This window comes from Trypanosoma brucei, chromosome 7, assembly GCF_000002445.2.
Source record: "Trypanosoma brucei brucei TREU927 chromosome 7, complete sequence".
NCBI lineage: Eukaryota > Euglenozoa > Kinetoplastea > Trypanosomatida > Trypanosomatidae > Trypanosoma > Trypanosoma brucei.
Window position 1 is genome coordinate 753,299 of NC_007280.1, and position 25,059 is coordinate 778,357.

At 48.2% G+C, this 25,059-nt stretch overlaps 8 protein-coding genes across 8 annotated transcripts, besides 12 other annotated features; all 8 read left to right on the forward strand.

Moving 5' to 3' along the window:
- Positions 1-25,059: part of a sequence feature (sequence corresponds to BAC RPCI93-13M20) that runs on past both edges of the window.
- On the forward strand, positions 97-4,125 carry Tb927.7.3000 (kinesin, putative; the record flags this gene model as incomplete). Its single annotated transcript, XM_840830.1, has 1 exon — positions 97-4,125. One exon carries the CDS (start codon positions 97-99, stop codon positions 4,123-4,125), a length of 4,029 nt encoding a protein of 1,342 aa, XP_845923.1.
- On the forward strand, positions 5,427-7,667 carry Tb927.7.3010 (hypothetical protein, conserved; the record flags this gene model as incomplete). Its single annotated transcript, XM_840831.1, has 1 exon — positions 5,427-7,667. The coding sequence occupies one exon, from the start codon at positions 5,427-5,429 to the stop codon at positions 7,665-7,667; it is 2,241 nt and encodes a 746-aa protein (XP_845924.1).
- Positions 7,929-8,501, forward strand: Tb927.7.3020 (hypothetical protein, conserved; the record flags this gene model as incomplete). Its single annotated transcript, XM_840832.1, has 1 exon — positions 7,929-8,501. One exon carries the CDS (start codon positions 7,929-7,931, stop codon positions 8,499-8,501), a length of 573 nt encoding a protein of 190 aa, XP_845925.1.
- Positions 10,160-11,089, forward strand: Tb927.7.3030 (hypothetical protein, conserved; the record flags this gene model as incomplete). The annotated part of the gene is made up of 1 exon (XM_840833.1): positions 10,160-11,089. The coding sequence occupies one exon, from the start codon at positions 10,160-10,162 to the stop codon at positions 11,087-11,089; it is 930 nt and encodes a 309-aa protein (XP_845926.1).
- Positions 11,865-13,772, forward strand: Tb927.7.3040 (hypothetical protein, conserved; the record flags this gene model as incomplete). The annotated part of the gene is made up of 1 exon (XM_840834.1): positions 11,865-13,772. One exon carries the CDS (start codon positions 11,865-11,867, stop codon positions 13,770-13,772), a length of 1,908 nt encoding a protein of 635 aa, XP_845927.1.
- Positions 14,058-14,111: a sequence feature (AT_rich).
- Positions 14,402-14,422: a microsatellite.
- Positions 14,858-14,897: a microsatellite.
- Positions 15,113-15,138: a microsatellite.
- Positions 15,254-15,285: a microsatellite.
- Positions 15,285-15,332: a microsatellite.
- Positions 15,588-15,609: a microsatellite.
- Positions 15,687-15,729: a sequence feature (T-rich).
- Positions 16,167-16,191: a microsatellite.
- Positions 16,354-16,391: a sequence feature (GA-rich).
- Positions 16,790-20,287, forward strand: Tb927.7.3050 (hypothetical protein, conserved; the record flags this gene model as incomplete). Its single annotated transcript, XM_840835.1, has 1 exon — positions 16,790-20,287. One exon carries the CDS (start codon positions 16,790-16,792, stop codon positions 20,285-20,287), a length of 3,498 nt encoding a protein of 1,165 aa, XP_845928.1.
- Positions 21,432-22,595, forward strand: Tb927.7.3060 (hypothetical protein, conserved; the record flags this gene model as incomplete). The annotated part of the gene is made up of 1 exon (XM_840836.1): positions 21,432-22,595. One exon carries the CDS (start codon positions 21,432-21,434, stop codon positions 22,593-22,595), a length of 1,164 nt encoding a protein of 387 aa, XP_845929.1.
- Positions 23,119-24,615, forward strand: Tb927.7.3070 (hypothetical protein, conserved; the record flags this gene model as incomplete). The annotated part of the gene is made up of 1 exon (XM_840837.1): positions 23,119-24,615. The coding sequence occupies one exon, from the start codon at positions 23,119-23,121 to the stop codon at positions 24,613-24,615; it is 1,497 nt and encodes a 498-aa protein (XP_845930.1).
- Positions 24,700-24,772: a microsatellite.

Here is a 25,059-nt window from a genome sequence, read left to right on the forward strand (position 1 = left end):
ATATTATTGACTGTTTTTTTTTTTTTAAAGCTACCCAACGACGTGGGTTTCGACTCCTGATAGATTGCAGCCTCTTGCTTGCAGTATTCAACGGGGATGACGTCTCAAACGTCGGCCGTCCTCGTTGCAGTGCGCGTCCGCCCGTTCAACTCCCGGGAGGCTCCTCACGAATGTACAGTTACCGTCACGGATCCGCGTACCATCACGCTGACTGATGTCGGTCAGGTTAATCGGTTTAGCACAAGTGTAAGTGGCAGCATGCAACGCCACGTCTTTACGTTCGACAAAATTTTCTGGAGTGTTCCCGGTTGTGTTCTACCACTTCCTACGACACCCAGTGGGCACAGTCAACAGATGCCGTCCGCGAGCTCCATTAGGTTATCAGTAGCGGATAGTTCTTCGACACATTCCCCCTCCCCTACAGAGTCGCCAACGGTGCGAAGGAGTAGCAACAGCAGTGATGCAAGTGTGCCTTGTGCTGCTCCGACGGCGGAGGTTTCTGTCAGTGCAATAACATGCGTAAGACCTTCATTTCATCGTTTGCCGTGCTTTGCGCAGACCCCAAGTTGTGATAATCAGACTTCTGTCTATTCATTTATCGGCCCGCTAATGTATGACTCGGTTATGACCGGGTATAACTCATGTTTGTTTGCGTACGGTCAGACAGGGAGCGGCAAAACCTACAGCATGATTGGGCCCCATGACAGTTTTTCGGAGAAGGGTGATCAGAGAGGGATTATTCAGCGACTGTGCGAAGACCTCTTCGATATGATGAGGCGTGAGCGTGAAGAGGATGAAGGAATCTCCTACAACGTGGAATGTAGCTTTTTGGAGATTTATTGTGAACGCGTGCGTGATCTACTCACCCACACCACGTTTCACAGTACTAATGACGATTATTCTGCTCCTAACGTTACCACGATGGGCCCACCGTCGAATTTGCGCTCTAAGACCTCGCCGTCTCAGTCGTTGGTGCTGACACCTCGGCAAGGTTCTTCTAATCCCTCCCCTCAACTTCGAATTCGGCAGCACCCGACGCATGGACCATATGTCGAGGGTCTTTCCCATGTTAAGGTGCGTGACGTGGAAGGTGTCATGCACCAACTGACTTGTGGAATGCGAGAACGTGCCACCGCGGAAACACGTATGAACGAACACAGCAGCAGGAGCCATGCATTACTGCAGCTCAATATCACACGTGTGTCGGCCGTGCGAGAGGAGGAAGCTGTTGTCACACGAACGCGTGTATGTAAGGTTAGTCTCGTGGATCTCGCGGGAAGTGAACGGATTTCGCAGTCAGGTGCTACAGGTGACCGCTTCGAGGAGGCTCGTAACATCAACCTATCCCTTACAACACTTACTCGTGTAATAATGCAACTCACGGACAAACAGGCGGGGAAGAACGTGGTGCCTAGTTACAGGGACAGCGCGCTCACGTGGCTTCTATCAGACAGCCTGGGTGGTAACAGCAAGACAATTATGCTTGCTACGGTGGCTCCTAGCGCGTACTGCTATCAGCAGACGCTGAATACACTTCGTTTTGCCGGCGTTGCGAAGACGGTGATCAATGTGGCCACGGTCAACGAAGACCAGCGCTTCCAGAAATTGATTACGTCCTTGAGGGAGCAGATTGTAAAGCTCACTATGCAGGTAGAGGAGGGGAGGATACTTGATCCTCAAAATAGCGAAATAAGGAAGTTGCGTCGAGATAAAGGTGAGCTGGAGACGCAGCTTGAAGCCATGCGGATAAAAGTGTCCAAAATGGTGCCCGCAACTGATTTGGAGATTCTCCGGCGGCGTGTGGCAGAGACTGAGGAAGAGAACACACGACTTCACGCGGAAAAGTGCAATTTACAGCGGCAGCTTATGACCACCACGACGAATCTCCGTGAAGAGTTGATAAGGCGGCGATCGGAGATTGTTAAATTGCAGGAGATGCTCTCAAAGAAGGACGTAGAGGTGCAGGAGTGGAAGCGTCGTCACCATTCGGAAGTGTTGCGAGGCGGCAAAGCGACACCACAGTCAACTGTACAATTGTCTCGAGGTCGTGCCGCTTCTGGAGGAAGGGCAGCGTCACCCAGTGGTGCCTTCAAATCCAATAATAGCTCAAAATGTGGTATGCTCAAGACTGATGTTGCTAGTATTAGCAGTGATTCGATTGTTGAGGGAGATGCCGACTCCGGTTGCGCAGCTGTTGGCGAGCTGCAGTTTCGCAACCAACAATTAGAGCGTCGGGTAGAGAAGCTAACGGAGAGTGTGAAAGAGGAGCAGAAGCGCCGTGAAGACGTGGAAAAGGTGAATCATAATCTGCGATTTGAACTACGCGAGCTGCAGAAGCTACGTGATGCTACAAGAGGACAGTTAGAGGAGGCACAACGTCGGCTCACTGAAAAGTCTCATGCACTGGAGGCCGCAGAGAGTGATTTGGCGTCCACGCGGACGTTACTAAGTACTGAGCGGAATGGGAGCTGTGCCAGTGAAAGGGAAGCCCTACTCACCACACAGTTGGAAGACCTTCGTGTGGAGTACTTGGGGGAAAAACAGTCCAATGTGGGCCTACTAATGCGTGTGTCTCACATGGAACAACAGTTGTTTCTTTCCCAGCAGGAGGCAGAAATAAAGTCACGGGATGTTGGTGAGCTTGAGCAAATGCTCTTGGAGGAGACGGAGACATCTGAGCGGTACTATATTTTTCAACTTTATTACAGTGGGAAGGCCAACATATGTCACGCTTTCCATCAGAAGATCCTACTCGTTAAAAGTCTCGAACCCACAAATAGTGTTGGGGTCGTCACTGGAGTGACACGGCGCTCTTCCTTCTCCGACGGGCCAAGCGTGTGCGTACGAGCGCTGCGCGACTGCGAGTGTAATGAGGGATGTAGACGGCTGCTGCTAGTGGAAGAGTGGTTCAATACCGTGTTGGACCTTGCAGCGCAACGGCACGCGATGTGGAGATGGTCGGCTTCCGCGTTAAGTGACGAGATACTGTCACTGCGGATTAACTTTGCAGAGGGTGAGGAAAAGCAGCAACGACTTCTTCGGAAGTTAGAGACTGCGGAAATTTCCCTGGAGGAGGCGATAGCGGTCAGAAATTCCGTTCAGGCGACACTCAGTACCACTGTGGAGCAATGCGAGGAACTTAAACGACAGGTAGAGGACTTGAAGGAGGAGCTTCAGGCGCAGCAGCAGCGCAACGAGATGCTTATCACCAGAATTGCGGAGGTACAGGCAGTGCGTGACGTGTTCGGTGAACCGTCGCTGAGTGTTGACGATCCTGTTAGTGGTCTCACCTTAGATGGTAGAGGTGAGGAATACCAACGTTTTAGCCGAGGTAGTGGTGAAAGGAGTTTAGAAGATCTATCGAGTGAGATGACACTGTACAAAGAGAGGGTAGATATGTTAAGTGCCCAACTAGAAAGTGAACGCAATCGCAGTCACGATCTTCAAGTCGAGATGGAGCGTGAGTTGGAAATACGGCAGCAGGAGGTACAGCGTGTGAAGAGTAGTTGTAAGGCCTCATTGTTTGAGAGCACGCAAATTGTGCGAGAGTACGAGGCGCGGTTACAGGAATTGCAGGATGTGATTGAGACGTTGCGTACTGCCTTAGCGGAGGAGAGCAACAACGTGGACATCGCGCAGGAGGAAGTGCGGCAGGCCAAAGTAAGACACTGCACTTTGACGACTGAGCTGCATCGCGTTGTTGAAGTTAAAGAGTCGCTTGAGCGTAGGCTGGAAGACACGGAGCTTCAGTTTTCTACCATACAGCAGGAGCAACAAAAGTTAAAAAGAGAATTCTGTGAGGTGGAGCGGCGGTTGCTTGATTTAAGTCAGATGCACGAAGCGGATGTCTACCTCAACGTCAGATGTGGAGGCGAAGACAGCGAGTGGCTCGAAAAGGCAGCGCGTGAAAAGGAAGCCATTGAGCAGCAGAAGCGTTTAGTTCAAAAGCTTAACAAGGAGCTTCTGGAAGCAATAACGGAACAGAAAGCCTCTCTCCTTGATATGGATCGCCAGATTGCCCTTATGCAGCGAGGGGCGACCTCTCATAATGGTGAGGCGAACCTAACACAAGAGTCTAATGGCGGGGTAAGCCAATTCCAGGGTTGTATCGACGGGGAGGGATGATGCCGGTCTGTCGCTATGGTGCAAAATGCCTTTCCGCAACTTTTCTGAGGTGCCGTATTTGTCAGCAGATTTATGTCCTCACTCCTCGCTTTTCTTTTATTTCCCACGCTGCGTGTTTTGTCCTCTTTTCACTCTTTCTCTTTTTTTTTTTTGCAGCTACGTGGGCCTAGGTCGTGAAAGTGACAAAGAGTTCCTCAGTAATTTCCGATTCGTTACATTTTCCCACTTCTTTCCTTATGTTCCAGTCGGTACACATCTTTTTTACCCTTTGGTTTGTTTACCGTGCTCGTTCAGCCTGTGTGTGCGTATTTGCATTTGGTGAGCTGGGGAGGCGGGGGCCTGGCGGTAATTTTTTCATGTAATAAAAAATGATGGAATACATAGTTCTGAGAGAAGTACAGGGTCGACAACGGGGGAGAACGAGACTTCTATGCATAAAGTTTCTTTTTTCAGGGGAGTCGATTTACATTGGAGCGAAGTTGTGGTGGAGAGAAAAAGGGATATGGTTAGAGTAACGATGTAAACACAAAGAAAGCACGCTTCTGCACGGCACGAAGAGTGGGTTGAAGGGTCCCATATCGTCGGTGGGTGGATTTCGAGGGTTATACGAGTCGATGAACGCGGTTGTCCGATAGTTTGTCCACTACACTATCAAGATATTACAGCGGAAGGAAAGAGAGAAGTTGGAGAAAAGCGTAGTAAATTAAAGTGTAACGGAGTCAGTGATCGGGTTGTACCATTACTATCATTATTTTGCTACCGCTATTACACAAGTGTCCCAGTGGTTTTCGTTTGCTATTTGATTCTTTTAGCTGTTCATCCCCCCTTGACCTTCTTCACTCCCCTTCCCAAGGGGTCGCGGAAGGTCAGGTGTGGGAAGTTATCAAAACTTTCTTTGTTTGGTGTGAACCATGGGAGTAAAGGAGTGGTGGCGGAGCGGGGAAACAGGGAACAAGCTGTTCTCGTGTATTCCTGTTTTCTTGTCCTCTTATGGTAACGTGTGTTATTTTCGTTCTGTGAAGGCATGCGGGTGAGCACAAGAATGCCCAAATACAAAGAGATGTGCACATGTACACACTCTATGCAACACTTTATTTGTGATTGCGGCCACTTCATCCAAAACCAACTGCCCCAATCGCTACACTAAAACTACCGTGTTGTGCGGGTGTATCTCACTTCTGTCAGGTCATCCTTTTCTTCCTCTGCATTCTCTCCACCTGTGGTGAGCAGTATTTCGGTGGTTGGTTATACATAAACACATATATTAGAAGGTGATAACGCAGCACCGAAGGGAGTATGAAATGAAGTTCCACCTTCAAAGCGTGCTCTTAATGGCACTGGACGTGGTTAAAGGGCCTTACCTCAGTTGCTTTGCACCAGTTAACCCAGTTGAACAAGGAGGGGACGACCAACCTCGTGATGTACAAGGTGACGTAAACAAGGATAGCAGCAGGAACAAAGACATGTTGCACCTTCCAACGAATGCTGGCCGTTTTAAAGCATTTAGCGATGTCTTTGTGCCGAAATCTGAGTTCTGCCGTCGCGTAATGTGCCTGGTGGAAGCTGAGTCCGGAATCCTGTACTTGTTTTATCCAGAAGAGATATCTGGTGTCCACTATGAACGAAAAACATTGCGGTACACACTGTGCTTCGCCTTTGCCGTTGACACCAATCTTGTCACGGCTACTGCAGCGACGGTAGAGCGGCTTCTCCGACCGTATAGCTTTGTCTTGACGAGAATCGTAGAGGGGCTTCGCGAAGCGGAGCAGCGCTCCGGTTACATGTCTCGCGGCCTTTCCCACAGGCTTTCTACGCATTGTCCCAGCCGTGGAGATTGCCAACAGCAGCAGTCGAAAAATGACCTGATCGGCCAGCCCTCTCGCAGTGATTTTCACGAATATGGTGGTGGGGTAAGTGCTGAAATACACAGCGTGGTAGGTACAACGTCTTTTGCTTCCCCACCAACCGGGGACGAAGCGCTCTTTAGGTATGCCAAGGGAACGTCACGGGTCAACGTTTTCTTAACACCACCTCAGGATTCCTCCGGGATGCAGTGGACATCTCTCGAGGCGCTAATGGGGGAACTCTTCACGTTTTTAGGAACTGACCCAAAGGAGGGTGAAACTAAGTGCCCGCGACCATGGGCGACAGAAAATACCGTTTCCTTAAGGTTGTGCGAAACGTTCTTCATTCCCGTGGGTCACAGGGCGCCACCCCATCTACCCCAGCAGCACGCCCTCGATGAAGTGCCCGTTCCCGTAGCCGCGTATGAGCCGGAGGTATTTGAACACGTGGATTTAGTTATGCACGACGTTTTTAGGATTGTTGATGGGAGGCGTACAATTCGCCAAATTGTACAGGTACTCGCTGCGGAGTGCGAACGGTACGAAGACAGTGATGAGCTACTCCAAAGGCAAGGACGTATATTTTCTCCCGCAAGCAGCCAGTGTGCTATACATTCGGTATTCGCGCATTCGCTGCATCCTGTGAACTTTCCCGGAAGCAGGAGCGCCCCGGAGGTTGGCGGTCTCGCATCATCAACTGCGTCAACAAATGCACATCCCAGGGATGCCTTGAATACGCAGCGGGCAACCCCTGGGTTGCTCTCCCCGCCGTCAGCAGCAGATATATGTCTTACGTCCCCGTTCCCAAACACAGTATGCTCTGGTACGTGCTTCAGCGCTCCCACGGTATGCACGTGGTCGAGAACCCTACAGACGTCCCGGTACCTCCCCGAGCGGCAGAATGCTGAAGAAGCAGCAAACAACTCCATCAGCGACAAGCTCAGCGTTTGGTGTGAGTTGGAGTTACTGGTTGTTGAGGCTCTCCAGCACTTGGAGGTGCACAACTACGTGAAGATCATTCGACCCATTAAAATGAAGTACACCTACTTCGCAACGAACGCACTATACTCAATAATGTCCGACAGAAGCAGTCCTGCACGGCAGCTACTAGGAAAACGTATGCTTCTTGTGGAATACATGTTTCACAAAGAGAAGGGACAACGCACCAGCTTACAGGGCTCCTCAGGCAATCAGAAGCGACTGCAAGAACTTGCTCCAGAGTACAGAAAAAATTTGGAGGGTCTCAACTCTGCAACCCGTCTTACCCCGCCACTGGCTCCACTTAGCGCACATGATAAGGGAGTTGCGGTGGATGATGAAATATCCAGGGAACAGCAGTATCATATAAAGCGGGAGCGTTCCAGCGACACTGCTTTGCCGTGTTCCACCTCACTGAGACACAGTTCTACAGAGTGTCTTCAGGATGGGGATTCATCACACGATGACGTGGATGTGACTCCAGCCGCGGAAACAAATCCAGATAGACATGAGGCGACCTACACTGAGGTTCTCATTAACATGGCAGCTGCCGCGGCTCTCTGTGCGCTCGGTAAATTCAGTGGCTCCACAATTTTCAGTGTACAGAGGGATATGCAAGGACACCCTCAGTGGTCGAATGCCTTTGCTAACTGGGAAGAAAGCTGCTGCAAATCATTGGTCGAAATAGCCATAATTAACGGTTGGCTGGTTGCTCAATGAACTGTACCATAAGTTGTTCAGACGATTGGTTACAGCAAAGGTACGGTACACTATACATTCCTGCACATCAAGGGTCACATCACGAAGGAGAGCATGTGTATGCATACCGGTTCACTGCCGCTTTGTCAAATACGTACTGTGTTTTTGTACTAGCACCCAAACTCTTCCCTTCCCTTTATCCTTCTCTCTGCCCCAGTGTCATTTTAAGCAACAAAGACTAACCAAACAGGAATATTAATATATCTTACAAACGTTTTCACCATGCGCCGGTCTGTATATCAGCTAAGCAAGGAACTCCCAATCTCTGAGGACGAGGTTGCGTGTCTGGTGAAGAAGGTGATGCGTGAATGCCCATCAGCCTTCAATTCCCAATCCTCACGTGCTGTGATCCTCTTTGGAGAGCAACACACAAAGCTATGGAACCTAACGAAGGATAAGCTAAAGGCGACAGTGAAACCCGATTCCTACAATGAGGCCGCCAAGAAGATTGATGGGTGCTTCGCCCCCGCTGCCGGTACCATATTGTTTTTGGAGGATAAAAGTGTTGTTGAAGGACTTGTCAAGTCGTACCCCGCATACGCAGAAGGTTTCCCAGTGTGGTCAACTGAATCATCAGGTATGGCTCAATTCGCCGTGTGGACAGCACTTGCAGAAAAAGGTATCGGTGCGTCTCTGCAGCACTACACATCACTGATCGGTGAGGCGGTGACGGCGGAGTGGAAGCTTCCGGCAACATGGGAGATGCATGCACAAATGCCATTTGGAAAGCCACTGGAGAAGTGTGGCGAGAAGACGTACATGCCGGATGAAGAACGCTTTAAGGTGTTTAAATAAAGTTCGTTGATATTTTTACCGTACTTGATCACACACATGTATTCCTCCATGGACTGATCTTATTTACACTCTTGGTGTTATTCACCCTCCTTTAAGCACCAATTTCTTTGCAATACATGCATATACATGTTGGTTTTGGGGCACCTTTATATTGTTATCCAACTGCTTTTTTTGTTCGCCACGCTTTTCCACTTCTTACCTTTTACACACTAGGTTAATTTGGGCACCACGTGAGGTTAATATGAACAAATGTATGTTTCTCATGTTTTCCCTTCGTTTAGCGAGGCAAATGTATTGAAGAAAGTGTCGTGGTTGGGGTAAGTGGTGTTACACGCACGACGTGTTCGTTACCCACCCTTTCCACCCTCTTCTCATGCTTCTGCACTTCTTTACTTTTTTGTTCATTCGTTTATATACATATATATTTACGTGTTCTGGCTTCTACGATTTTTAAAAAACACGTATCGCTATAATTATAAGCGTGTACGCACTTATTTTTTTGTTATCGCTCTATATACATGTGGTGCATAATACAAGGTGTCTCATTATCACTAGAGGTTTCTTAGGTACCGTACCCCGGTCATGTAGCATGATGTAGAGGGATGAGAGTCGATATGAATATAATAAATGATGCTTGTAAGGATGATTTGACCAACTACCGCTTTCGTACACGTGTGTATTTTTGCATGCTTGTGTTTTATCTGCTTTGTTTATTGTAACCCATTTAAATCATATTTTTTTGTTCACTTCTGTTGTCTTTTTGTCACTGTTGAATTGTTCCCATTGAGTTAGCTGAATTTCATTGGTTTTTGGAGTTATCACATGATGTACGTGCTTGTAGCCGTGGCCATGTTGGCAATATTCTTCGCAGCTTTAGTGCTGTTTTTACGCGGTAAGTTATCTGCTGGATCAGTTGCCACGAGCAACGGTGGAATTGGCAGTGATTCTGGGCTGATGCCCGGTGAGTCAGTCACTACGAGAGTTCGTCGTGCTCGGAAGGAGGAATAACGATTATCATCCAACAGTGAATATGAGCGGTTGGTGGCGCCTCAGGTGACACGGTTTGTTCGCAAGATTCGTGCCGCCGCGTTATTTGTTTCCGATTGAGCGCATATGCCGCAGTTAGGTAAATGTTCGGTTGGTGTTGCTGTGGATCTACTGATGTGATCTGTTGTTGTTGTGTTGTTTTTGAAGAACATTTTTTTAAATACCTTATATTTGTTTTTAATTCTCTCTTCCTTTTTTGTTACACTAATGTGGCCGTAAAGCATCCTTAATTAATATTTTGGTTGCCATTGTTAGGTGTCTCCGCAGTTATGTTTACTGTTGGTAATGAAACTATTCTTCTTATTATTATTATTATTCTTTTTCTATCCCTTGGCCTTCACCATTATCTTTTTTTTCTTACTTTTGTGACTTCTATGTTTTCAATGGCTACTCAACCTCCCTCCGCAGCAGTGCTGTGATCTTATCATTTCTCCTGCAAATCCCTGCCGTACATTGTGGTGCTTTCTATATTCTGTCGGCGGAAGCACTCGTGGTAAAAGAGGGGGTAGGGAAAGAGGGAAACGTGACGAAAGAAGTGGATAGCGTTGAATAACTTGAGAGGCACAATTGTGGAGAGGTTAGATACGAAAGAGTAGTGGAGGGTGGGGATCATGTCAAACCCACCTAAGCACTACAGTGTGGAGTCATTGCGGACGGTTGGGCTTCTGCCTGCGCAACTGGCCTTGTCCCGTAAGCCACGTCTTCGCCCACACGTAGGTAATCTCAAGGGTCTTGTTTACCCTCTACCGTATTACGCAATGTGGCGTGGTAATCACAACAAATACACATATAACAAAAGCACTGTGTGTCTATGGGGAGAAGGCGATACCCGTTCCATGTACCATCAACATTATGCTCATGCAAAGTGCCCGACGGACTACGGGCGTGGTGGAAGAGAATTTGAATACCTTACAGTGAAGCGTGGTAAGATGTTACAGAAACCGCTACCGCGGGTGCAATACGTGGCGGAAGGGTCCAAGCCGGTGTGGCTCTTCAAGTCGTGGCATACGCCTCTCAGCTCACCAAGCATGTGGGAACGAGAGGTTCAGTACGCCGAGCATACACCAGAGCATATTGGTGCCAAGCGGCCGCTTGCAGTAGTCGCACCACGTACAATGCATCGCTACCTGTTTCTTATGCATATGGAAAAGGTGACCATTACTGTATCCCCTCTGTTGTTTGGTTATGGTCACACCATACAGAAAGCTGTGTTGGATTTCTACCGCCGTGCTATAAGTGCTCGCTCTCCATTCCCAAAGGATAAAGTGTTTCTCTTTTATGCCATTGATCACATTACACCTCGTATTGAAGTGACATGGCTGGATGGGACGTCATATGTTCCACCTGTGTTGGAGGGTGCAAGTTCGCAAGACCTCATTCAGATGGTGATGGAAGAGGCTTGGTTGGCTGCAGATCGCATGGCTGCGGAAGGCCGTGTGCTCAATCCGTTAGCAATTGACGATTATAAGTGGGATCAGTTGGTTGTGTTTAAAAAGGTACGGGATAAGGAAGCGAGCAAGGGTGGTGGCAGAAAGAAGTAAGGGATAGGAATTTGTTTGGGTTAGGGGTGGTGGCACCGTGGCCGATTTTTATTTTCCAGTTGTGGTTGTTGTTTTATGGTACCTCACTTACCCCTTTCCTTTAATTCACAGCTCTTACCGTAGTGTAACTCCTTGTTTTTGCACTTTACGCCAGGTGTGGATGTTGAGTGTTACATTGGGTTGGTCATTGCCATGCTGATATATATGTGTGCTTTCATTGAAAGTTCATACGGATACTAATATCTTTTCTTTTCATTTACGTTATCACGATATGACGGTGGTGTTTGTGCCGTTATTGTATTTTGCATCGTGTATGATCCCTTTTCATTTCTCTCTTTCCTCTTTTTCCTCTATTTCACAACACTACTTTAACCTACCGACTGACCGAAGTTTAGTGAAGAGGATTGAAACACGACAGGATTAAGCAAAAGGAAAGAAACAGGAAACAGTGTAAGGTGGAAAGGTAGAGTTGTAGGAGGGACCAAGAAAACGTGTTTGGGCGAAAGGGAAGTTGGGGATTTCAGGAGGTGAACTCAGGAGCAACATATATATATATCTTTGTTTTTGTGTGCGAGGGTGTTGATCGTTTGGGGAAGCGGGAAGGAGCTGCTAAGAGTTACTTCTTCGTTTCTTGAGGCAGAATCCTACTCTAGGGTTTGCTATCTTATCTGAGGGGAGGAGGCGACTTCCCGGATAGTGAAGGAGGAAAGAAAATTATTGGTTGAAGTTAAGGAGAGTGATTGCATACACAGGGTCAAGTAGGAAACTGTCCTAGATGATTGACCCATTTCGCTCTTCTTTTAGTGGTAGCACCCCCTTCAATGGTGGTGCTATAGATCAACTGCAACACATGCAGCAACCTGTGTTTTCGCTTCACTCGGAGCCACTTCCTCCGTTGGTTAGCAACGTGGGAGCTAGTCATAACGGCGGTGTTGAAGAAAATACAACGCTGCATATGACTGTCACGGAGGAGGTGGACGCGTTTGATGAAGGCCAGTTGGAGAAACTTCGTAGGACGCTGCAGTTGTTGGAGGGTATTTCGCAAGGGCGTCACGCTGTGGATTGGAAAGGCCTTATCAATCCTAGCAAACCAGTGGAGTCGGCCAAAAACGTGAGCTCGATGTTAGCTAGGCCCACAACCCTTCCTAGCGCCATTGAATGTGTTGCAAAATGTATCACAACACCGGAACATTTGTCTATTGTTGCCAAGCTCGACCAGCCTTTCAGGTCTCAGGTGCGGGACGCCGTGCTCCAAGAGCTCCTCAATACACTAACCACGGAACGGGATCCGCCACCAATGCCCGTCTGCTCAGAGATGCTAGCGGAAATGGTTCAGTTGAACCTTGTTGTTCTCCGGGGTGTATCGCGGACACTGGAGACGTTACTGAGTGATACAAACACGCGGCGAGCAGCAATTGCCGTCTTAGGGAAGTTGGCTGACCGTAGCCGCGGTGATGCCGTTTTTGCACGGGCTGTGCAGAACCTTGAGCCGTTAGTGCGAGCTATTAACGATACGGAGTATGAATACGACCGTGTAGCAATTGCCCGACTTCTAAGGTGGGGCGGATCGGAAAGGGAAGCATCACTGGTGCTGGAGAGGATCATAGCGTCGCAGCCGCAGCAATATCAGGTAACCTCTATGGCATATATTGGCCAACGCGACGAGCTTGCTTCTGCCACATGCGACGGGTCGGTTGTTATTTGGGGGAGCCCCAACGCCGTGAGTAAAGAGGTCCGCCCAGCGACAAGCATAGACCTACCACAGAACTATGTGCCTGTAGCATTGGAGGCTCCGCCGAATGGTAGCTACATGGTAGTTGCCGGCATGCCGATTTCTTTAGCCAGTCAACAGGCCATGATGAAGGCGAGTGGGAGCGGCATCAGTGGCCACAACTGGGAGAAGAGGCGACAAGCTTCACCAAGTCGGGTGAGGGCACCTCTTCTTCGCTTTCTCACTTGTAATGAGGGAACTGGGGTGTGGATGAGTGGCGACACCACAATGCGGAAAGAGAATACCGCACTGACTGCGGCGGTTGCGCTACCAAATATGGTGGTATGCACTGCAGAGAGCTACCCATCCGAGCGATCGTCGGAAGCGGGCATACAGCACAATCTAGTTTTACTCAACGGTTGCGCGCCTCAACCTCTAGGTGTTTTTGAAGGAGCTCACGAGGACTACATTACTGTGCTTCGTGTTGGCGATGAGAGCGGTCATACGCTGTTCACTGGATCCCGCGACTGTGTGGTGAAAATGTGGGACATTCGGAGTAATTCGACTCGATCCGTCTTCTCTCTAGGATCTGCAACAGCTCCACATGCCGAGATACCGCTTCACCGTCTAGAGAATGCCCACACTGATACCGTTACGTCAATTTTCCCCCATCGCAAAGTGCTGCTTACGGCTTCCCTAGACGGAAATCTCCTCATGTGGGACATTCGGCAGTTGTGTGCGCCAGTGCATGAAATGCAGCTGCATTCACCCATCCTGGATGTTGCCCCTGCAAGTGGTGGATTCATGGTGGTCTCGACTGCGCGGAGTCTCAACTTACTATCGCTAGAGACGCTAAAGTTTCATGACATTGTGCCGAATGTGTCGTACACCCAACTGCGCACAAACTTTGATGGTCGGGTTATGTTTGGCGCGGGTGGTACCGGCGTTAGTGTGTATTCCGTGAGAGACTGAGGGAAGGAGACGCTTGTTCCCATTTCGTAATTTACTCAATTTTCTTTTCCCCCTTTCCATGTTCGATCTGTTAGTAATTCCTCGTACCCTCTGTCTATTTCTTTCCTTTTAGTTTTCGCGCCGTTAGCCACTCTTTTCAGCATTCTTACTCTTGCTCATCTTTACGTTCATTTATCCTTCACAGGGTGCGTGCTGCTGTTGTTGTTGTTATTTAGTTTGCACTGATGCCCCTCATCCATTCGAATCTGTGGATTGTTTGGTTAATTTGTTACTTTCTGTTTTCACTTTAAAAAAAAAAAACTATAATTATATATAAAAATGAATATTTATTTAATTTAACGTTTGTGACGGGTGTTGTAAAGACGACGAGGAGAAAACAAAAGGTATATTGGTGGAGGAAATCAGTTATTAGGAAAACTATTAAATAAAAAGAAAGAGCAAAAAAATTAAAGAGGCTCATTATGTAGGAGGCACAAGAGAAACACGATGGTGCAATGGGAAGATCATGAACAGTTGTTTTGTGTGCTGAAGCATCACAGCGGATAAGGATGGATCAATCCCTCCCCTTCACTGGCAAAATGGGAGGGGGAGAAGGATGAATTGAGATGACACTCACTCTTTTTTTTTTATGTGTGTGTGTGTGTGTGTGTTTGCTCGTGTTTTAAAGTGGGATTGTATGGCGTTATGGGTTACACACGTCTCTCCGCCACTTGTGCCTCAAAATATTGAAAGTTCACACGTCATTTCCCCCTAACCCTTTCTATATTTCTCCATAAGCGTGATGGAGGGGAAATGTGAAGTACTGAGGAAACTACTCGGTTCATTCCATTTTTTTTTCCATCTCCATTACTTCTCTCTTTGTTTTTCCCCGTCACACATTGCTGCCTTTATTTCCGTTTCTTCACTTCACTTTACTATATTATCGTGTCAATCGTTGACTGCTGCAGGCGCTCCGACAGCTGAAGTTGACCACGTAATTTTTTTCTTTATTGGATAGCGTTTGAGGTGTGATTATGAAGCAAGGAAAAGGAAACAAAAAATAGTGCAGGTTGGGCGGGGGTAAGTGAGGAGTGTGAAGACACATTTATATATATATATATATATTTATTTATTTATATTTATATAAGAGATTAAAGACGAATAATAAATGAAAGCCAAGATGAAAAGTGGAGGCGAAAAGGTGAAAACAAACAGCAACGCGGGGGCACGTGAGAATAAAGAATTGGATATGCGCTACCCAATGGGCAAACTAGACAAGATGATGAAAGTAGTGAAAGAAAATGAATGCATGAATTCATGGGATGAGAAAAAAAAAATAAGGGCATACATACAGCACACCATTTTTTTTGTTCTTTTTTTTTTTTTTACTTATTGTTTTTGTTATCACTTCGTATAAAATCTTTTTTTTTTTTTTGAGGGACTCTCAAACGCTTAGGTGAAGGTGATGGAGGTGAAGGTGTGAAGGAGGTTTGCGCGCGCACATATATATATATATATATATATATATATATATGTGTGTGTGTGTGTGTGTGTGTGTGTGTGTGTGTGTGTGTGCGTGTGAAGGCGGGGGAAACGAGAAACAAAAATAAGAAGAGAGACAGAATGAGGGGAATAAGGGGGAGGATAATGGTATGAAGTGTGTGTTGGGCTTTCTGTGTCTCTGCAATCGTTTATTTTGTGAAGTTTGTTTCCTGCTGAGAAGAGAAAGGAAAAGGAAGGTTTGAAAAGGGAATGGGGAAAATGAGACAAAATGCATCAGTGAGGTCAAACTTGAGTTGAGTGGGATATGGCAGTCAGGCAAAGCAAAGCAAAGCAAAATGAAATGAAATGAAATGAACGGCAAATAATAAACTCCGTATCATAATATATCTTTGCTTAGAAGATATGTCTATTCTCCTATATCTCTCTCCCCTTTTTTCCTTTTTTCCTTTTCCTTGCTTTTCATTTTTTTTCTTTTTCTACCCCCTTGCGGTGTTTTTTCCATGGGGGTGGCGGGTAATGGGCAAGCGATTTTTATGTTTTTTTTTTTTAGAAAGTAATTTGAGTGGGTGCACGTGAAAGTAATAATGGGCACATACAGGAGAAGGTGAAACTAACGTGAAGCACGTTGTGGTAGCATAAAAAAAAATTACATATTTATGTATCGAGCGGGTGTGAGTTGTGAAATCTCTGAGGAGTTTTTTTTTTCAAATTCTGTGGGACGATATGGCGGGTACTATTCTTATGGGAAAGGAGAGAATTGATGATGGGAGAAAGGTGAAACAAAGAGGGGAAAAAAGAGCAGGGCATGCCTTTCACACATGTTTTTGTGTGTTTGTTTTCTTTTTCTGTTTGTTTGTTTCGTTCGTCAAGTATTCCTCACTTTTTTCATTGTGTCCGCGTAAGGGATCCCTCTTTTTTTTTTCTTTTTTTTCTTTTTAGGATGGAAAGGGGAGCAAGAAGGTTGTCTGTCCCCTCAGTTTCCTTTACTAGTCATCACCTTTATCAAATGTGTCTCTTTTTCTTGTTCGTTTTTTTCCCCCCTTTGAACAGCACACATACAGGGTTTATGAGGAATACGCCAAGTGCACTGAGACATTTGAGGAAGGAAGGAAGAATGAAAGGGGGGAAGGAAAAAAGAGGGATGAAATAAATAAATGAATGAATAAAAGAACAAGAAGGAAAACAGAGGAAAACGTATTAGGTGGGTTTTGTCTTCTCCTCATTTACTTACGCGTTTTTACTTTTACTCCCGTTGTTTGGTAATGAGAGCACTTCGCTTCGCTTCCGCATGATCAGGAGTACGTCACCTTTAAGCAATTACTCACAAAACATATATGTATGTTTTTATATACATACCTGCGCGCATACGTTTTCCCTCCTGCACTCAAAAAAAAAAAAACAGCAACTTTTGTTTCACTTTTGACAATACTTAGTATATCCCAGTGAACAGACCGCGCCTCGCTGTGTTGGCCGATTTTCCGTCCTCGCCTGTTTTTGTCACTATCGTTATTAACTGTCGCGCCCCACCCGCGTGTATGTTTCGGGTCCGAAGGCTTGCTGGGTTTATACAATGTTCCCCATGCGGAAAGATGGGCCCATTGAAGCAACAAACACGTCGCTACACCCCCATATGGAAGTCTGATCCGGCTGTCGATAACGTCGCTCCCCTTCGAGACGAGGATGAGCGACGCACCTTGTGGGCGGAGGTGGGCCCCATCTCAGATGTTGGTAGTGCCGTCACCGCGTGGATACGCTTCGGAAATGATCCCGTCCTCCATACAGCGGTTCCCACCATGCTTGGCGGGAAGTTTCGAAATCAGCAGCGGGAGAAGGAGTCGCTTCTGCCCAACTCGAGCTCTCCTTTTGCGTATGTGGAGGATTACATGGGTACTAACCTTGTTTTTGGCTCTCCAGTGCACGCTAAGGAAAGCGCGGCGGTGTGGGCGACTTACTTCGAGCGACGGTATGCCAGTCGACTGCGGTTAAGCCGCCGCACCGTCGCGAATTATGTGGGGCTCATCAATTCACCGGAGGTGTTTGATGATGAATCGGACCGACCGGAGACGCGATGGTCACAGGATACTTTTTTTCGGGAGTGCGCCTACTTGTCCGAGAAATTCCTGAAGGAAAAAGTGTCAAACATGCAGCAGTTTGAGGCGGCCTTGAAACGAGCTTCACCGGAGGCGTATCTCGCCTTCTTTGACGCCTTTCAGCAACAAACCCAAACGCAAATTCCTCTCCCCTCACCGAGTGTGTGGCATTATGAGGGAGAACGCCGGAAGCAATGGGCAGAGAAGTTTATTAGCATCTCCCACAAAGCGCAGGCCTTCTTCAAGGATGTTCTCTCTGAAGACGTGAAAAAGTACCAGGAGGTTCCTGGGAAATTGTTGCAGAAGGTTAAACCTGTCTTAGCGGATGTGGGGAAGATATTAGTGAAGCGACACGAACGGTGGTTGAAGGGTCGCGTGTGGACCTCCCTTACCGAAGAGGAAAGGGAGGCGTACTGCATGAAGGAAGTAAAGCGCCAGCAGATGCAGGTGGAGGATGGCGAATTTGATCCCATGATGGAGGACGATGTCGACGATACAGAGTTGGAAGAATGGCAGCGTGAGCATGATGCCATCATGGAACTTATGAACTCACCCATTGATGGGCTCCATTTCACTACTCTGGAACTGTGGTTGCATGCGATGCGTTGCGAGGAGTTGGAAACGGAACACATCTATACTAGTGCTCGCGTGCGTGCCGTTCAAGTCGCGGCTAGGAAGAAACTGTATGACACAACCTCGTACGAGGAGGTGATACAAGCAGTGGTGGAATCTATTGCCCGCGGTACGTTAGATTTGGGAGCTGGGGTACTTCGCCCGCACTTTAACGAAGTGTGGTGCCAGCTGAACTACGCCAAGTTTGGGTCATCAACCATAACGCAACACACGACTACGTCCCGTCGACAGTTGCTCTTTTTCCACGCTGGGTCGTTGAAGGACATCGCTGCAACCGCCACACTTTATTATGCAACGAAACCCCTGAGCAACTCACTGGACTACGCATCTCCGTACAAATATCGTCGGTCGTTGATCACTCTCTGCTCTAACTACGGAGTGGAGACTGCGTACACAACTCAACGTCCCCTGCTGCGCAGTGCAGCCAACCTTGCACGAGCGGAGGATTTAATTCACGCTGTTGTCACAGCCGCTGCACAACCCTTTGGGGAACGACGTCGGGCAGCCACGCGCGATCTTCACATGGAATTTCAGCGTTTGGCTGTTCCGGTGGAGCGGGTTATTGTAGCTAACCCTGTTTCTGCACTTTTGGAATCTGGAGCTGATCCTGATGAGAAGCCAGTGGAAGGTGAGAAGGTGAATATGTGGCCACTTGGTGCAAAACGTGTCGTGTTGTATAAGTGGTCAGCACCTAACGTGGAAAAGCTCAAGGCAATGGAGAGCGATGCAGCACCCGCTGTTAGCGGGTCATCGCTGACGGCTGAACGTCTGCGGGAAATTCAAGAGCTTAAGCGCCGTGGGTTTCTTGAGGTCTCGCTCTGGCGTCGCGTCACCGCACAGGAGAGGAAACAGAGGAATGAAATTGTAGAGGCGAAGAAAAAGCAAGTTGAAGAGGTCGTACGGACTGTTCCGTCTTTGGCGCACCTCCACCAATACGCGACTTCTCTCTACAGTCGCATTGAAGAGAGAGTGGCGTTTCCCACCGAAACCTCGACCGTCACTGACACCACCAATATGAAGGAGGAAACCAATAAGCCTCTAGAGGATTCAGAGTGGGAATTTGCGGTTTTGCTTGATGATCGAGTTCTACTTAACAAGGAGGAATCAGTTGAGTTGTATCTCCCATACAGGGACGCGAATGGGGAGTTACTTGCCCAAGGCGAATACCGCGCGCTGGTGCGTGCATTTGATTTGGAGGCAAACCCCAATCTCCACCCGGCGTACTGCAGCGTGGGATATTCAGAGTCGTTTCACGTTTTCGACGCTCTACCACAACTTATAGCTCAATTCTTTCGTGTGAAAGATGCGACAGCTGAGGCAGCTGGTGTGACGCATATCCCCGCCGCCGACTTTACACCATTTTGTGCGTTTCTTCGCGATGCCGGTTTGGACGTTCCACTGCGCTGTGAGTTTGAGGCAGGACAGGCTGTAACAACGGATGGTGATGTGTACATGGATTATTTTCTGCAACTTCTGCGTGGGGAGGCTTTCCACCAGAGCCACGCGCAGGCGGGTCTTACTGAGGCACAGCGCGCTATTGAGCCCCTCTGTCGCGCGCACTGGGTTGTTCATCACCCGGGTGCTGACGAGTCGGAGTGGGCTACCGCCCGCCGTAGTGTATTGGATCACGCAATGCAGCATGAACGTGAGTGGTGGTTCCCCAATGAAATGCTCGATGTGAAGGATGTTGTCACTGGAAGTACAAATGGACTGACACCACAGATGTATCCCGCTGCCGTGCGTTACGGCGTGGAGCTCTGCACGGTGCTAACAGCAGAGGGGAAGTTCGTGGACGAAAGGGGTTCGGGGCTCTCTGCAAGATGTGTTGTTAACGGGACGGGAGCCGCAGAGTCGGTTGTATTTGACACTGCAAACTGTAATGGCACCAACACTACATCGGTGGAGGATGCTTTGCGAGTGGCCCATGGTGCACTGCGAAGCGCACAGGACAGACACAACACGCTTGCAGCTTTCCGCCTTGGACCCCTCTCAAAGCAGTCGCAGGTACTCTTGTTCTGCGGTGTGAATGCGTATGAGTTTGGTGGTAAGTACGCTCGTACGTATGCATATGCCTTTGAAAAAGCCAAAAAGGAGCTGGAGGTGACGGCAGCATCCGGGTTTATGGCTCCAAGCCTCAGTCATGAGGACATAGAGCGTCTCTCGGATCAACCAACCACTTCACCATCTGTCGACCGCTTTGCCTCCACCACTCATCCCGAGCAGCGCAAAGCACAGTTTGTTCCTCGTGTGGGTCCAGGCTCGACACCCCTGGAGGACCCAGCTGCCGATCAGAAATCAGAATGGAGTTGATGATATAACAAAGTATCGCATACATGCAGGTGCTCAATCGCCTACGCAACTATTGAATAGTTGAAATTATCGATCGTGCTCCCTCCTTTCCCTCCCTCACTCATCACTACGATCCCTGAAGGGGAGAAATACTTCACTTGTATGCCCTCGCTCTAACAAGTGTCCGCACCGTCGCGTGACTTTCGGTACGTTAATCACTTTTGTTTTTTTTTTTAATGGGATGCCATGCGTAAGTATTGTTAGCGTCCCACCGAAAGTGAGGGAATAAAAAGAGATTGCGGTGCCGCTAGGTGGACGGTGTGTCGTAATTTATGTTGTGCTGGGCGGGATACATATAATGGATGGGGAAGGGGGTGCTGTCCCGCAAGTTGTCAGGGGAGATGATGAAGCAATACGTCCCTGTTTGGAACATGCTTGAGTTACACTTAAAGTGAGTCATCATCACACACTTGGATGTTCCGTTTTCCCTTCCTTTACACTCTGAGGGGGGTATATAAAAAAGTTCCCCCCCCTCAATTCAGGTGTTGACTACTCCCATTTTACGGTTAGTGTCACCATGCTCTCTTGTATGACTCTCTTGTTGTTATTTACTTATCGACTTCCTCCCCCTTTTTTTGTTCATCCTGCCGTCGCCACAACATCGGGCGACTTCGTTTATGCTTTGAAGCTCCCACTCTTGGGCACTGCGTCCGTATCGAGGCATTGTCGAGCAGTTGTCCTGGGGGTGACACCCTGGAGGTTCATTCCTCGGTTTAGGGGACTTTTGTTAGTAAGGGAGGACACCTACGTCAGTTTCACGCTGAGGAACTGGTTGTGCAAAGGCAGCTCGACTAGTGACGACGCTCGAGCAAGCGTGATACGCAGACCCGGTGTCTCGGCATCAAAAAAAAAAAAGTCAATACATTGAAGGGAAATTGTGCCCAAAGTACATTTGTTTCTCTTTGATAATACCTACGGAGAAGGTCTTGTGCATTTACCCTGTTGGAAGAGAAGTGTGCTACACTTGTGCCAACTCCAATTGTACCGTAGAAGGGGCAGAGGACTGAGAGCAAAAGGAGGGAGCCCAGTCGAGCGGTTTTAAATTCTGTTCGGCGGGTGCATCTGACGCCTCACTTTCCCTATTATTGTTTTTTTTTTTAAAATAATGTTTTGTTTCTTCCAAAACCGCTGGGAGTCGGGTCTTGGTGCCCATCTAACCGAGGAACTCATTAGTAGCGCATTCAGCGATTTTGCGCCTTACGCGGGGGCGGAGCAGCAACAGACACGTTTCGTCCGCCGCCAAAGCGATGGGACAACCACCAGAGTTGCTTATGGGGAAGATGGGGGGTGGTCGGTAAGCATGGGAAATCCTTACGCTGGCGGCATATCTTTTGCAACGACACCAGATTTACTCTGTGATATGCAACTGCGCATACCACTGAAGTTGGCTAGGGATGTTGTGGAGCAGAATAGCGAAAGGGGGATCATTGGCAGTGCCGACAACTGTGAGGTGCTTCCAGTTTCCAGAATCTCCCTAACACCCATAACGACACCCTACGATAGTCGAAGTCCTTTTCAGTATTCTGTGCCCCCTCCACTTGGTCCCACGGGTTGCTTTGGCATGGTGGAACTTTTGTACTCCTACGTGACACATGTGTATGGCGCTGGTTTACGGGTTGGACCGTTGTCCCTTCGAGCGACGGCTTCCCCGGGAGGCATGCCCTCAATAGACAATTCGTATGTGAGTGCTTTGGGCCAAACTGCCTGTCTCGTTGACGGTTCGTGGTGCGCTCCGTTGAGTGCCTTTCCGTCGTGTAACCTTACAGTGGCGCTGCAGCACCCCTTTATGGCCGTTGAGGGTGATACGCTTGCAGCAATTTGTTTGGAGAGTTCGGCGCCAAAAACACCAGAGGGACAAGGGTGCAATAATTTTCGTCTTCTTGTTGTGCAGACGCTTGCAACAAGTAATAGGCAAAACAAGCAGAATCCCAGTGATTCTCACTCGCATAGCTTCAGTTCGGTTCTCAGGGGCGACAAAAACTGGCGTGAGCTAGGCACACTCGTTGCTGTACAGAAATCATTTCGCAACCAACGCTTTCGACTCAGTGCTGCTGCTATGATACACGACCGTGAATTAGACTATGAAACCGCAGCTTTGGCGGATGTAACAGCCATATTTTCTAGACCAACGGTACTGCGGTTGGGTTTCAACAGAGCCCGCCGTGTTGCCATGGGTATAGCGACAGAAATACTTAATGGACTTACCCTTACATTGGGTGTCCATTACACAGCGGGGGACTTGCGGTTTGGACTTGAAGCCGCCCTTTAGCGCCCGGGAGACTCTACTCCAGTCTGTTTTTTTGTCGTACCCTGCCTATCTTTTCCCTCTTCCCACACATGCATACGCATATAAACCTGCGCACGTGTCTGTTCATTGATACTCTTTGGCGTCGAGAAGAGTTCCTTTTTTTAAAAAAAAACCCGCTTCTTCTATTCTCTTCTCTTCTGCATTTCCGTCCCTCCCTCACCTTCACTAAATACATCCGTTTCGCATGTGTTTTCTGATCTCTCGGCACATCCTCTCCGAACTGTCGGTGTTCTTTCCTGTATGTGGCTATGCAGCAACCAATAGGAACAGCGGGAAAAGGGGTGAAGGAGGATATCTTCAACCATTTCCCCTCTCTAAGTTATTGAAAAAGCAATCGTGGCACAACAAACTGACACGCGAACAAAAGTGAGATTAAAGGGAAGGAGAGAGTTAATAATAAAAGAGGGTTAACCGTTGATCATATACTTTCATATTCGTTGCGGGGCAAACCACACTTTGGGAAGCCGTACTGTGAAGAGAGAAAATGCTAAGGACAAATGGTAAGATTCTCAATGGCAAAACTCCCAGTAACGTGGTAGCAAAGTCCTCGGGGGTAAAGAAAAAGATTGTTAAGATAAAGTCGTCCTCTGCTCCGAAGCCTGTGGAATCTGCACTGACGGGGAACTACGGACGTGTCTTGTTTCAAATGGCGATATGTATCGCAGGCATTTATGTATGTTTTGGTTTTTGGTCCATCAAGCAGGAGCGCATTATGACAAAACCGTACGACGCCGTTGTGGTTGTGGGAGGTAATACCACTGTGGTGTCGACGAAGTTGTCGACTGTGTTTGTCCTTGGGTTGGTGCAGGTGGTAATGGCAGTGGTGGTAAGTTGTGTACTTCTGCTGGCTGAGAGACTATATGCTGGGAAAAGTCAGAAGGCGGAAAAGGAAGAGACACAGAAGCCTAAACTGGAGAAGAAAAAAAAAGGAACCGTGAAACCAAAGAATGGAGAAATGGTGAACAGAAGGGAAGACAAGAAGGTGGTTGTCGGACGTACGGCGAGCAATAAACCAAAGAGGAAAACGGAGGAGGACAACACCGCTCTCTCGACAGGGGCAGATAAGGAGTTGGAAGCCAATAAAGCGTTTCGCAACGCGGTACTTATTGGGTTCACCAACGGCTTTGCGTCCATGTTGGGCTTCGCGGCGATGCGACGGTTGCCCTACCCTGTGGTCCTCGCAACCAAAATGTCGAAAATGGTTCCAGTGATACTCGTTGGTTTCTTTTGGCACGGCACACGATACTCGCTGAGCAAGTGCCTTGCCTGTGCCCTCATAACAGGCGGCAGTTTTTGTTTTTACATGCTAGGAGAAGCTGGTGACGAGAGTCAAGCGCTAAAGAGTAAGACACGCAACAGAAGCGAAGTTGTGAGCTTGTTTGGCTTCGTGTTACTGTTTGTCAACCTGTTGGCTGATGGTTTCACAAACTCTACACAGGATAAACTGGTAAAGGTGCACGGCTGGACAAGTAATAAACTCATGTTTGTTACGAATCTTTCCACAGCTCTGTGGATTGGCGCCGTCCTGCTGCTCATGGAGTGCCTTCAGCCATTTGCCACCGCGTACCTCAGCATTAGTGAGCCCGTCACATTCTCCCCTTCTTTTGCGGCGTTTCACCCGTTGCTTCATCGGCTCGACGAATCGTTCAGATGGTTTCTGAGAGATGTAGCACCCTTCAATGACTTTTCGAAAACCATGGACTTCTTCAATCGGCACCCCGAGGCCTTGTACGATGTCACTGTAATGAGCGTACTGAACGCAGTGGGACAGATGTTTATCTTCCGCACTATTTCATTGTTTGGGAGCCTCACCCTGACGGCGCTGACGCTGCTTCGTAAATCCTCAAGCGTTGTGCTGTCTATTATTGTCCACGGTCACAGTGTGACGCTGGAGCAGTGGTTTTCACTGGCTGTTGTGTTTGCTGGGGCCGTATGGGAAGGGCTTATTCACGCCCGCAAGGAGCCTGTAAGTAGTAAGTGAGGTATTAATTCCAGAGTGAGTTGAAGGTACATCACTACACTTTGTACACAATCGGGTGGATGTATGTTTGCAGTTATTTGCGTCTGTGTCTGTGTCTGTGTGTGTGTGTGTGTGTGTGTGTGTGTGTGTGTGTGTGTGTGTGTGTGTGTGTGTGTGTTGTAGAGATGCTTGCGAAGCCGGCTGAAGGAAGATGTTTTATCTACACTAGTCTATACTCCTTCGATTTGCAGTTGCGGCGCATGGGGAGGGAGGGTGCGCAACTGAACCGACTGGTTTGCACGTGGCTGTACTCACCTGTGATGTGACTGTTGGTTTTTATTATTCTTCCTTTTTGTGGTGCAGTTTGTTTTTGGGTCGTTTGCTCCGTCGTGAGTGAAAAAGTAATTAACCGCACCCAACGGGCAGGCGCAACCCTGGGGTTCCACAGAGGTGGGGCATTTTAAA